At 42.1% G+C, this 13,816-nt stretch overlaps 3 protein-coding genes across 3 annotated transcripts in view; all 3 read left to right on the top strand.

Annotated features, from left to right (window-relative positions):
- Positions 1–460: 460 nt before the first annotated feature.
- Positions 461–5,105, top strand: LOC116398400 (probable ATP-dependent RNA helicase DDX5; the record flags this gene model as incomplete). The annotated part of the gene is made up of 7 exons (XM_031874653.1): positions 461–652; positions 1,049–1,221; positions 1,772–1,882; positions 2,054–2,115; positions 2,215–2,274; positions 3,797–4,018; positions 4,274–5,105. Coding segments are annotated over 7 exons (1,278 nt in total), but the record flags the coding sequence as incomplete, so codon positions are not given.
- A 105-nt stretch (positions 5,106–5,210) lies between these two features.
- On the top strand, positions 5,211–10,507 carry polg2 (polymerase (DNA directed), gamma 2, accessory subunit). The gene is made up of 8 exons (XM_031874652.1): positions 5,211–6,773; positions 7,267–7,372; positions 7,951–8,056; positions 8,542–8,727; positions 9,089–9,226; positions 9,347–9,427; positions 9,599–9,699; positions 9,787–10,507. The coding sequence occupies exons 1-8, from the start codon at positions 6,290–6,292 to the stop codon at positions 9,950–9,952; spliced, it is 1,368 nt and encodes a 455-aa protein (XP_031730512.1). The 5' UTR covers positions 5,211–6,289; the 3' UTR covers positions 9,953–10,507.
- A 553-nt stretch (positions 10,508–11,060) lies between these two features.
- The window catches only part of srp68 (signal recognition particle 68), a 10,640-nt gene continuing 7,884 nt past the window's right edge, over positions 11,061–13,816 (top strand). The window contains exons 1-7 of the mRNA XM_031874670.1: positions 11,061–11,236; positions 11,698–11,764; positions 12,357–12,470; positions 12,798–12,993; positions 13,083–13,165; positions 13,284–13,393; positions 13,559–13,638. Of these exons, the coding sequence (XP_031730530.1) occupies positions 11,149–11,236; positions 11,698–11,764; positions 12,357–12,470; positions 12,798–12,993; positions 13,083–13,165; positions 13,284–13,393; positions 13,559–13,638 (738 nt within the window). The 5' untranslated portion in view covers positions 11,061–11,148. The remainder of the gene's footprint in view (positions 11,237–11,697; positions 11,765–12,356; positions 12,471–12,797; positions 12,994–13,082; positions 13,166–13,283; positions 13,394–13,558; positions 13,639–13,816) is intronic.

The following is a 13,816-nucleotide window of genomic DNA, read 5'->3' on the forward strand; positions in this document are numbered from 1 at the left end:
TTTTACAGACTGATAGATCTCAATTACTTTGTTTCTCATTTGTTCCTAAATTTCTTTGGATCGCAGCATGATGTCTAGCTTTTGAGGATCTTTTGGTCTACCTCACTTTGTCAGGCAGGTCCTATTTAAGTGATTTCTTGATTGAGAACAGGTGTGGCAGTAATCAGGCCTGGGTGTGGCTAGAGAAATTGAACTCAGCTTTCCAAAGATGTGATAAACCACAGTTAATTCATGTTTTAACGGGGGGGGCCAAATCACTTTTTCACACAGGGCCATGTAGGTTTGGATTTTTTTTTTCCCCTTAATAATAAAAACCTTCATTTAAAAACTGCATTTTGTGTTTACTTGTGTTATCTTTGTCTAATATTTAAATTTGTTTGATGATCTGAAACATTTAAGTGTGACAAACATGCAAAAAAAATAAGAAATCAGGAAGGGGGCAAACACTTTTTCACACAACTGTATAATACTATGTTTTCCCTGTCTTTTAGGGGTTGAGATCTGCATTGCTACTCCGGGTCGTCTCATTGACTTCCTTGAGTGTGGAAAGACTAATTTGCGTCGTTGCACTTATCTGGTGCTGGATGAAGCAGACCGCATGCTGGACATGGGATTTGAACCTCAGATCCGCAAGATAGTGGAACAAATTCGGGTATGTTGTGTTATTTTCACACAATTGACATTATTATTATTATTATTATTATTATTATTATTATTATTATTGAGACAATCTCGGAGTCAAGTAAATTGTCACATCACAAACATGACTACTAACCAGCTGTTATGTTTATGAGAAATATTTTGCCCAGTACCCAAATAAAATAAAGACTTAAAAACAAAGTTCTCCAGAGAGAGGAATTCAATTCATACCCACACAAGTTGACCCAACAGCCTGTGATCAATACTCATTCTTCAGAACTCGATCAGATTAACTGATACTAAATATTAGACTAGTACATCTTTAAATGTGTTAACATTTATATATGAGGGTTACATTTAATTTGAAGCTTCAAAATAGGGCTGAGGTCCTCCTTTTTGTCCTCACCAGCCAGACCGTCAGACCCTGATGTGGAGCGCCACCTGGCCTAAGGAAGTTCGCCAGCTGGCTGAGGACTTCCTGAAGGACTACGTCCAGATCAACATTGGCGCGCTGCAGCTCAGTGCCAACCACAACATCCTGCAGATAGTTGATGTTTGCAATGACATGGAGAAGGAGGACAAGTGAGTAGATGATTCCAACTTCTTTCTTAGCATCGGTCAGTCAACTGATGTGATAAGGGGGGGGGGGGGAAGAGACTTTGTATCAGTCAAACCTACTCAAGTAGAACAGAGTCTGTATTTATTCTCAAAACAATTGCTGAATGTACTTGCATCAGTAGAAATGTAAGGATCAACAAAAAGGCCTGGAGGATTACCTAGGACAATTTAAATGCCACATGTGGCTTGTAAATGCAGCAACTAAAATATGATTAAATGCATAGTTTTGCAAATGATGGAGGTAGCTAAGCAGTGTTCTGATTCATTTCCTTAAATAACATTAGACAATTAACTTTAGTCTTTGTTGTTATTTTATACCTGCAAATAAATACAGCAATCTCTATCGGGGCAGGTTAAATTGACTTGGTGCAAGTGGATATCTAAAAAAAAAAAAAATAACATTAATGTTGAACCCTGAAGGTCTGTTGCTGTGACGGACGATTTTTGTCAAGACAATTTAGCATTTTGTCAACTAAGTTTTGTCTCAACGTCCTCTTTGCCTCGTCTCTGTTAGACTGATCCGTCTGCTGGAGGAGATAATGAGTGAAAAGGAGAACAAGACCATTATTTTTGTTGAGACCAAAAGGCGTTGTGATGAGATCACCAGGAGGATGAGAAGAGATGGGTAAGGATCTCCTTGTTCCTCCTCTCAAAGAGTGTCTCTTTTCCTTATTTTAACTCTTATGTTCATCTTGAAAGTTAAAATTGACGCTATGTTAAATGATGCCTTGTTTTTCCCCTTATTGCTCCTACTTGTTGTTGCATTCGTGTTTATTGTTCAATCCGTCTGTCACAGGTGGCCAGCAATGGGGATTCATGGAGACAAGAGCCAGCAGGAGAGGGACTGGGTCCTTAACGGTTAGATTTGATAAATCACATCCCAAGTTACAATTTTAAAATATTTAACCATCACAGGCTGCTCTGCAACTGAATTAAATCCCGTCCATCTCCCTTCAGAGTTCAGATATGGCAAAGCTCCAATCCTCATCGCTACAGATGTGGCCTCCCGTGGCTTGGGTCAGTATGCCATTGAGTATCACCACTTTCTTATCAGTGTTACACTTACTTTAAAGAAAGTGGTTTTGCTTTCTTTAACTTTTCTATGCATTTTCTGAGTTTTTCTCACCTTAAGGTGGAGTCTTTGTGGCAGGCGCTAGGCATGACAGTCCCAGGCCTCGAGAGGGAGAAGGATGACATAGTGGAAGTGCTCAACTGGCTTGCCACCCAGTGGGCCTAGAGAGGCGAAAGCTCTTGTGTGCCAGTGAACTTCAAAAGGCTGCGTGGCTAAGCCTTTGGCTCTATGTTGGTGAAATACACACACATCTGTTCTCTGTCCATGGATTTCACCTGACAAACAGCATCCAGCTGTTTCCAACTCAAACGTTTAAAAACAGAAAAAAAAGAAAGATATGCTTGATGTTGTGACTTTTGCCTTGCATACTGTTGTGTTAGAGAGCGCTGTATTGCAAGTCACTTGTTTGAGATTTGGAACAATTGTTACCTTTCGGAGCTTGTATCACATAGCATGGGTGCTTGAGAGCCTGTCTTAAGCTTTCAGTTGTTTTCTTTTCCCGTCAAAGTGCTGGATTTCTTGAAATGGAGAGAGCAGTTTGAAATCTTTTATTTGTCTCTGAAAATTGACGAGACCTGGCACATGTGTTTTAGGGGGTAGTGGGAACATCTAGTGAGAGGAGAAAGAGAGTGAGACAACTCAAACCAAAGTTCCTCCCTCGCCTGCGTTTTAAAGTCATGTCGAGACCTGCCAACGAGAGACATTTTCTCAAGTGAACACTGGCTTCTTGGAAGATCTTGCCTTGATGAGACGGATGAAGTGGGTGGGGGGAATTGTGCCGTGCTCGGTGAGGGGTCCCACGAGGTTCATGTCTTGGGCCTTTTACATTTTTTTTTTTTTTTTTTTTTTTTTTTTTTTTTTTTTTTTTTTTTTTTCTTTTCTTTTTTGGAAGGGGCCCCTGTTCAAATTAGCACTTGGTCTATTTTGTCTTGGCAAGACGTGCAGTGCGGCCTTTAATATCAAGCTTCTTTTGAGAGTGTACTGGGAAAAACGGACCTGCAAAAATGTACCCCTGAATGGTCCTATATTGGCACATGAGGAGGCCCCAGTGCATATCGTGGCCCGACTGCGTAGAAGCTCCTGGATGTCACTTGACAATTTGTGGGGGATTTCGCTGCATTGGGAAAGGACTAGTGAATGCATACTCCTTTATGGTAAGACTTAAATCATTTGTTTTTTTCTCCCTTGGTTAACAAAAGGGAGAGTGAATGTCGTTTGGATCTTTTTGATTATGGTAAGCAATTGGAGTGTGCATCGTTTCTCTCTTCCCACAGTAGTATTCCCATGGAGTAGATGTATGCACAATCTTATGTTGTTTTTAACATGTTTTCCCTCCACAGCCTCATGACCATTTTCTTTCCCCAGCCTCCACAGTTGCTAACTTTTCCCTTTGATCTGGCTGTTGTGGTGTGCAAAATCCTGTGTGGCCTCCATGTTTTGTTTTGCCACACTGCAACACTTTCACAGATGTGGAGGATGTGAAATTTGTCATCAATTATGACTACCCTAACTCCTCCGAGGATTATATCCATCGCATTGGACGCACAGCCCGAAGTCAAAAAACGGGCACAGCCTACACCTTCTTCACCCCCAACAACATGAAACAGGCCAGTGACCTGATCTCTGTGCTCCGCGAGGCCAATCAGGCCATTAACCCCAAGCTCATCCAGATGTCAGAGGACAGAGGAGGTAAAATCCGACACTTGTTTACATTAATAATGTTTTTTTAAGGAAGGACTAGTATAGCTTTTAGTAGTCAATACCCCTGCTGATTCATTTGTCTATTTATATTACTGATTGTTATTGTATGCTGCTTTATTTGGAGCTTATACCCTCCTTTAAATTAAATGATATAATCTTCGACTTGTCTCAAAAGACCCTTTTTTAGACCTCTTCACGTAATGTCTTCCCCTTTTGTCCCTGTATTGTCTTCCTCTCATGCAGGTCGTGGTAGGGGGGGAAGAGGTGGCTACAAGGATGACCGTCGGGATAGGTATTCTGGGGGCGGGAGGAGCAACTTTGGTGGTAGTAGCTACAGGGACAGGGACAGCGATAGAGGGTTTGGCAATGGGCCGAAGAGTGCCTTTGGTGGCAATAAGGCTCAAAATGGTGGCAGCTATGGTGGTAACAGTGGCGATTCTAGTGGTAGCTATGGTAGCAACAATTACAGCAACAGCAATGGACAGGGTAATTTTGGTGCTCCGGCAAATCAGGTGGGTGCCTTTGGTAGCCAAAGCTTCCAGGGGCCCCCTCAATTTGGGGCCATGCAGAGGGCCGGTCAGAATGGTATGAACCACCCACCATTCCCATTCAACTCTCAGCCACCACCACCACAGGCCCAACAGCCACCACCTCCACCACCAATGGTGCCCTACCCCATGCCACCACCCTTCCCACAGTAGATATGATATACGCACAATATATGGAACCAACATGATTTTGGTTTAGTCTTGAAATCTTACAGTATGATGCTTATTATTATTATTATTATTATTATTATTATTATCCTTTGTACTGTTTAACTTTGTTTTGCTTACAGCAGGGTTGGAATTATTCCGTAAACCCAGAGCATTAAATGGAGTCATAGACAGGTCTCCTAGTGCAATTATGATTGCCGCACTTTTTCCTTGACTGTTTTTTTTTGGGTTACATTCCTCGGTAATTTATTTTTACTAGGTAATGCAGTGTTTTCAGTTAGTGGTATGTTTTTAAAGTGATGTTATGAATTGTATAAAAAGGGTGCGTGAGACCCTTTTCAATAAAAATAAGAAAATTGGACCTGTGTGTTGTGTGGAATTAAGAATGAATTATAGAACTGACCTGGTAACTGTAAACCACACGTGTGAACATGGCAGTATCGGTGTTGCTTCATTCATGAGCCAGAGGCCTGAACACATTTGTAATGTCACCTTAGAGGTTGCACAGAGGAGGATGAAAGAAAATTACACTTTGCATTAGTACACCAATATTGAACAGACTTATAAGAAACAATGCAGCACAGCAATTTAAGCTAAGCACATTATTAAGCATCATGAAATAATAAAATTACCACTTTAGTTTAGGGCTGCAGTTGCCATGTAGAACGCTGAAGTCATGTCCTTAACTGTTCATTGGTTTATGTTTTGTTGTCTGGTTGCAGTTTTACTTTAACTTCATTTTTAAGTGAGTACTAAAAGATCTTGATCCTACTACTTTTAAGCAAACAATAAATAACGTATTTCCTCGCCAGCATTTTACTGTAGACAAGAGATGAGGCTTCTAAAACCATTGTATAAGAAGTAGTTTTAGTTTATTGAGCTCACTTGGAATATTTTTGGTGTTCATTTTTTATCAAAATTATGGAAAGCAACGCTATAAGTAAAAGAATTGTGATTTATTTTTTATTTTTTAATAAATAAAGACTTCTTTTTTTTTCAGTGAACAAGACACCAATACACCGACTGTATTTAAGTTTGGTTATTTCAGAATGACACTGAATGCATCACGTTGCCATAACACCTGATTGAAGCATTTGTAACCCGGATGTAAAGATATCACTTCCGGGTCGTACATCACATGTAACTCCTGTGTGAATTCAAACAGTTGTCCACCGGCCATCATCATTGAACATTAACTGTGTGACCAAAAAAAGTGCCAGGCGAGTGCATTCTGTGTTAAATGTACCGGTATGCTCCAGCATTTACGTAATGTAGCCATGTAGCCTTAATACCGTGAACTAGTGACGGTATGCGACCAACGCTCAACAGGCAGATGATGAAGGCACCTCTCACTGAGCTCGTGTTTTTGTGTTCAACAGAAACAGTTAACTCTATTTTTGCTTCAAGTGTGATTGCTTGCTCGATTAATGCCTAGCTAACAGTTTATTTGACATTAGCATTTAGGGTTCACTTGGACTTTACTCATGAGGAGTCATCACTTCAATAGACAATCTTTGGCTTTACTTCTCTCAAGCTTTTCGTCATGTTATCTTGCTGTGTCAGAAACGTCCTATGCACATTAAAACCCCCACCATGCATTGCAACACTGGCTCTGCAACACTCCAGGAGACACTGCAGTACGTCATCATGTGAGGACTTGGATCAGGTCAGCACTTTGCTGCAGCTCTGTGTGGACAGACACTATGTCTCACCAGGTCAGACTAACACCGAGCTGTTCCAGCGGGGCATGAGCTGCGTCTATGGGCCTCTGGGCACGGAGCTGAGGAGAAACCTGCTGGAGCAGTGGTGGCACTCTGTGACCAGCTCCTCGGCTCAGGTGTTTGGGATAAACACCATGAGCAGCAGCAAGGACGCAGCAGCAGATGGACGGGGGCAGCTGAGGATTGTTGAGTCTGACTATTTGAAACACATTCTTGAACAGCAAGAACTGAGCAAGGAGCAGCTCGTCCAGGAGGTACAGGCGCTCATTCAGAGGTCCCCCTCTCTGAGGACAGACTTTCTACAAGGTAGAGTGCTGCATATTCCAGAGGGACTCACTGTTTGATTGTTGTGACATTGATGTGTTTGCACGAGTACTTGCACTACTATACTGTATGATGATTATAGATAGACCACCCTTGGTTCAGAAAAAACGATACAGTAAAATGATGAATAATTGGTAGTCTTAAGGGACTTTCTTGGCCTTGGTTGAGTCTATCCTAGTTCACCTATCAACTATTATATTTAGGTTAAGGGTTAAGATTAGGACTTCCTGGGTACTTGGGTTTGTACCTTAGATGATGTCAGTCTGTAAACCACTGCTTAGAACCACATTTTTCAGAGGGACAAAAGGATAGCGCATCTCTCTTTGGAACATGACTGATGGCACCTATCCTCAACTTGTAGCAAAACAGTCAAATGAAACAATGTTTGTCACCTAATTACCTTCTATGTTGGAAGTACAAAATTAGAATTAATCGTATGCAAAATGAACAGCTATTAAGTCTCGTTTGTTCTCAGGTGCGTTGGAGCAAATTGTCCCCTCGATGGAGCTGGTGAACAGGAAGCTACCCTTTGGCCTGGCTGAGACTGGTCTGTGTTTCCAGCCCTCGGATGGCTCTGGTTGGTGAGGCTTCATCTACCGTCCCTCCGTCCGCATGTGTAGTCACACACTTGTGAAAAAGTTTATTCTCTCATTATGGAACTCGTGCAAATACATTTTCCCCCTTTGTACTTATTGTTGCTTGATGATTTTATGTTAATACCACCTGTGTGTTACATGAAGGCAAGTATTTTGGCCACAGTAATCAAGTAGTCTGTGTCTTCACTGGCAAAATAATAAGCTTTTCAACCCACTCCTCTTGGGGATGCTAGCAATATGCCCAACTCACTGACTGCTAATCCTATGGTCCATCAATACGAACATGTATTATATGTATTCATATTACAGACTCTTATTTTTGGGTTTTTTTGTCGCCATTTTGATGGATATGAATGATATCAATAACTGTTTGCATTTAAGTTGTTGTATGCTGTTCATTATTTAACCACTAGAGGGCAAGCTGGCCCCATTTTTCTGAGACAGTAGACATTTGTGCTTTCTATTTCATAACAAATTAGTGCTATTTAAATACAGTAAACGACTAAAAAAAGAATATGAGTAGTGCTACTGTAATTGTAATGTAATGGTTCTGTTTCTGCCAGCCCAGCTGAGGTGACCCAGACGTCTCTGGTGTGGTTCTGCTCTCCTCGGACCTCTTCCCACTGGCTGGATCACTGGGCGAGACAGAGACTGAAGTGGTGGAGGAAAGTGAGTGTTAAATAAGAGGAAGTATTTCACAAGTATTTCAGAGCACTCAATGTAAGCTGAACAGATCCCCATCATCACTCAGATACACACACAGCTTTCACATGGTGAAAACAGTATGTAGAAAATATTCTTGTGTTTTACTTGGATTACAATATATTTATAACCACAAGGTGGTTTCGGAGTGCATTACTTGCATGTATTGTGCAGCGCTAACTGGAGCACAAAAAGGGTTGTTTTCCTGTTTTCATGGGCTATTTACATTAAATGAGCAGTCTAATCTTATGACTTCCCATCATTGATACTTATTTCTATTACTTGAAGATACACTCCCTGATATACCTGGAGGGCCCAAACACAACATTTCTCCCCAGAGGGCGACTAGATAGGAGGAGATTTGGGTCGCAGTCGAGCAGTGTATCTTTAAATTATTACTATATTAACATAACTTCCGTTACATGAAATCAGGCCAACCCATGTCTTTCCAGTTCGCCCGGTCTCCATCAGACTTCAGCAGTAGTGACGTCCCAGTGGAGGAACTCCAGGGGGCGGCGTCTCGCGGTGTGAGGATCAGCTACAGCTTCCCGTGGGGACAGGAGCCCCTGGAGACGCTGTGGAGCAGAGGACACGCCGAGCTGCTGCAGACACACAAAGGAGTCCGTTCCAAACTACAGGTCAGTCTGCTTGTCTTCATGTGCATACTGTCATTTTTTTGTTGTTGTTTGCAGACTCGCTATGTCTGCATTCAGTTTCTTACCCCGTCAGGCTGCCATTGCCAAAAAGTCACATAGAAGGTGTAGAAGCTAGCAGTCAGCAAAACCCCAAATTATGTGGCCCTCACAATGAAATCAGAAATTTTCCTGATAGGCCTTTTTTCACAGAAGACATTTTGACACGTCAGGAAAAGCACAGGATGAAAGGAATGAGTAGATGAAGCCATTGATGTTTCAAAGATCGATATACACAAGCACCTATTCACTGCTGTTGTTGCCATTCTTCATGGTGACCACACGCAGTTTCTAAACACAATTTCAGTTTCGAGATGGTCGTAAGTCGGTTCCTCATGTCGTCTCGGTAAGCGGGAACATGGACCGCGGTGTGAAGGCCTTTCTGTCCAACTCACTCCAGCAGCTCAAGAAACAAGACAGCAAGCAGAAGCTGCTGAGGAGAAAGGTGATGACCCACGTGTTAAACACGATGATATACTGTATTCCACTGTCTCACTTGACACTTCCCCTTTCTTTTGTGACGTGATCCTTTTGTCACTATTTTTTGGTTCGCTGTTGATTTCAGGTCCTGAAGCTGCACCCAGTGTTGGCTCCGGTCAAAGTGGCTTTAGACATCGGCAGGGGAGCCACTATGGAGCTGAGGCGGGTAAGAAACACATCTGTAAACATCGATGATTAATTGATTTTTTTAATCTTGATTAAATCTGTGAATACATATGTAAAAAGTGAGTCATGTGCTCTGTGAAAAGGATCATTCAAGTGACTGTGATTTAAGCGATAGTGACAGTCGATTAAAGAGCATTTGATTGTTTTGTAGGTTTGTGAAGGGCTGCTGCAGGAGTTTATGGAGGCTAAGATCCCTGCGTGGCCTGGGTATCTCGACACTCTGCCAACGTCAATGGAGCAGCTGAACACAAAGTAAAGTGCAAATTCAGTGTTGCAAAGTTCCTCATTAGGAGCGAATCATCTCTTGCTGTAGACTGACTCTGTGTCGATGCGTTGTAGGTATGACGAGATGGGAGTGCTGTTCACTGTGGTGATCAGTGAGAACACGCTGGAGAGCGGCCTCCTCCAAGTCCGCAGCAGAGACACCACCATCAGAGAGACCAAGCACATCTCTGAGATCAAGAACTTTCTCTCCAGATACATTTCTGCTGCCGACAACATCTGAGTGGACTTTTTGTTTTGGCAACTAAAAGGAAAAGTCTAAATATTGTGCTGCATCCTTTCCTGGTGAGGAATATTTCTTCAGAGCGGAGCATTTAATGGAAATTAGTCTTTTCCAGAATTACTTTTGGCTCAGTGTGACCTCAGTGTGTTTAGGTGAATTTCGCTGATTGGTGGTAATTCTGTACCTCGTTTTTTAAAAGGCTAAGAAACTTTTTTTGTGACATTTGAAAAAGAAGATTTGTGTAATTTCATGTGGACTTACCCAAGGTGCATGTACCCCCAGTTTTTTATTGGGTATGACTTGAGGACTTCCACTCACCCTACGGTCTCCCTCAGTACTTCCAAGGCAAAGATGTGGCTCAGTGCATGTCTCACTGTCTGAATTCAACAGGGTGGTATTTACATGATTGGAGGAGGATTGGGATCAGTGTTTGCTCAGGTTTCTGTCTCGCTCTGTATTAAAGTACACAGTGTCTCTTAAATATCAGATTTCTTTGTTTGTCGGTTTGTTATTGTCCTTGTGCTCCCTGTTAGTTGTCGTACATTAGTTTATTATTAATGTGCCACTTGTGAATCAATGCTTCTCTTGAGGTTCAAAGATCGTTGTTGACCCTGGAAAAACAGTCTCCCCTCAAAGTCCATTTTGTAGCTGTTCATGAGCGTTCAATCATATTAGATGATCTTCATCATATTTCATATATCTATAAACTCTATGCAACAGGGACTTTGAATTAATAATCATCTATTATCACTCCGGACAGATAGTTCATCATATGTATAATGCTGAATAGTGGGTTAATATTTCATAATTACTTTCTCTCTTGATTTCCTCTTTTGCTGTATTCCGTTATGACCGAGTTTTACTTCATTATAGATGATATGCTGCTTATCAGTGCTCTGTGATATGTAATATATTGGGGATTTTGTTACATTTCAGTAGCAGCCGTTAATGTATATGCTTCAATCAAAAATTATTTACTTATTTTTGGGAGCTATGTCGATTATTTTCCTGTGGAGGCAACACTGCACAGTTTTGAGCCAGTAACACGCGCCACGGTCTGACTGAGACACACAGGCACATCCGCTAAATCTCGCGAGGTTTGGCGGTAGCTTCGCCCCTCCCTTTTCCGTCAATGGTCCCTGGTCCTACCGCTTACTGAGCATGTGTATGCGCCGCTTAGCTGTTAGCATTTAGAGATGGCCTCAGACAAGCAAAACGACGCTAAATTGTCCTCCACGGATGAAAACAAAGGAAAGTCATCGGATGGAGGACTTGGACTCGAAAGTATCCTTCACAGCACCAGACGTGCAGCGGTGGTTTTGTTTTTGCTGCAGTTTATCTGTGTCAGGCTCAGAAGCCGCAGGTAGCTCGCTAGCTAGCTCTGTTATAGTATAACGTTAGCTCGCGTTATTAGGCTACGTGTCATACTGAAGCAGGCTGTCAGTGGCTCTCCTGAAGAGCATATTCATTTGGCTTATCTCAAACTTTGATTTACAAGTCCAAGGACGGCAAATAAGCCAAGCATGTCAGTAACCGTGTACTGCCATAGACGTGTTCACTTGTCTTGAGTTTCAGTAGCAGCTAACTTACGTTGCCGTTTCTGCAACATATCACAGCACCACAGTCACACTTTCTGGGTGTGTAAGTGCAGTGCTAGCATGGCTGACATACTTTAATATGAATGACAAATGTACTACCGTGTGTGATGATAAAGAGAAGGTTGGCCCTTTAACATTGATTCGCAGTTTTGCAAATAATCAAGGAGTCCCAGCAGCAGCATGGTCTCCGGCACGGAGACTACCAGAGATACCGGTGAGCTGTGCTCAGTCATACTTCCCCCATAATACTGCATTAACTGTAGCTGTGTGGATGTCTGTGGTGAACTGTCGAGTAGTGTGTTGCTTTTCACAGTGGTGCGCAGTTTTTTCATGATCACAAGCCCTTCGTTGGCCATATCTGTTAACTTTTTATATAAACAGATGTTAACTTCTATTAGTGACATTTGTTCTCTTAATTACTGTTTTTATTCTGGAGACCAAATCCTTGTTTTCTGCACATAGAATAAACTGTTTGCATGGAAACCTCTGCTACCATATGGCTCACATGAGACTGGTGTACAAATGTCTCTTAATACCAATTTTAATTAACCACACTTGTACAATCTAACAGTCTAATACACATTTTCTACCGCCACTACTTTTAACTCAATTAATAAATCAAGAAAGAAAATACCAAATCTTCCTCGATTTAGGATATTTTTTCAAAGAAATCCTTGACTTTGTGGACTATTTGTGGAAATTGATTGTGTGCTTGTTGTGTCCATTGAGAAAAACCGAGATGGAAATGTGCACGTATGTGTTATTAATTGAATGTAATGTAAACATCTTTGTGTACCTGTGTGCAGGGGTTACTGTTCCCGTAGACTGCGTCGCCTGCGCAAGACTCTTGGTTTCAGGATGGGCAACCGACACAAGTTCATTGGGAAGAAAATAACTGTCGAAATGCTTTCTGACAGCAGGTGAGGAATGGAATGTCTGACCTTCATGTGCAGTTAACTGCCTGGTATACAGTAAATATAGGTTAGACATACAAACCCTGTGTTTGATGCAGGATAATGATTGCACATCACACAGCAGTTTGTCCCCTTCCTATCAAAATGTGTCTTATCTACGTAAGAGGTTCTCAACCTTTTGTAGCTTAATGCTTTGTGTTATGTTAACAAAGGTTGTCTAGCTAACAGTGAAAGCATGTTTGTTTCCAAGATAAATTGCTGACTGTCGACTTCGGATATAAATTGTGAAAATGTGCGTCCAAGGAAATGATGCACGGACCTTCCCTTCTCCAGGTATTTGTTGCTGGTTTTGATGGAGGCCGAGCGTGCGTGGAGTTACGCCATGCAGCTGAAGCAGGAGGCTAACACGGAGCCACGCAAGCGCTTCCACCTGCTGGCACGACTACGCAAGGCTGCCAAGCACAGCGAGAAACTGGAGAAGCTCTGCGAGAGCCCGCGCGTCGACGCCAAGACCAAACTTGAGGCGCAGGTACACAGTACAGAGTCGCCTTCAACCTGCTTTAAGGGACACAGAATTTATCATTTGAAATTAATAATGGCATGTGTATTTCATTTCAGGCCTACACTGCATACCTGACTGGTATGGTGGAGTTTGAACTGCAGGAGTGGAAGCTCGCCATGGAGGCCTTCAACAAGTGCAAGTGAGTTTTAACAGCGCTGCAGTTCCGTAATACTTTGGCAGAATAAGTGTCTGTTTGACATGTTTGAATCTTTATGACTTTTGGGAATTTCTAAACAACCCCATTTTGGTCTTGTCAGGACCATCTATGAGAAGCTGGCCAGTGCTTTCACAGAGGAGCTGGCAGTTCTGTATCGCCAGCGTGTGGACGAGATATCGCCCAACATCCGCTACTGTGCTTACAACATCGGTGAGTAACGCACAAGCACACGTACGGGGGAAACTTATCCCTCTCAACACAGCTGCTGCCCGTCCTAGACTTTTTTTAGGAATCCAGAGATGTATCACTTTCCTCTCCAACACACACACACACACACACCATGTAACTGGATCTTATTTTTCTATCTGATTGCAGGTGACCAGAACGCCATCAATGACTTGATGCAGATGAGACTGACTGGAGGAGGAGGAGGCATGATGGCTGAGAAACTAGAGGTGAACAAACAGGAGTTGAACATTAGTTTATGTTCTTGTATCATCAGTCATCTTTCTTATATCGGTGATGCCTAATATCATGTCAAGGTCCAGCCAACACACACATTTGCTCCTCAACTTTATTCTCAGTTAAAAAAAAAAAAAAAAGCCGAGCAAATTTGTGTGCATATATATATAT

This window comes from Anarrhichthys ocellatus, unplaced genomic scaffold (genome assembly GCF_004355925.1).
Source record: "Anarrhichthys ocellatus isolate YVR2014 unplaced genomic scaffold, GSC_Weel_1.0 scaffold83, whole genome shotgun sequence".
Classification (NCBI taxonomy): Eukaryota; Metazoa; Chordata; class Actinopteri; order Perciformes; family Anarhichadidae; genus Anarrhichthys; species Anarrhichthys ocellatus.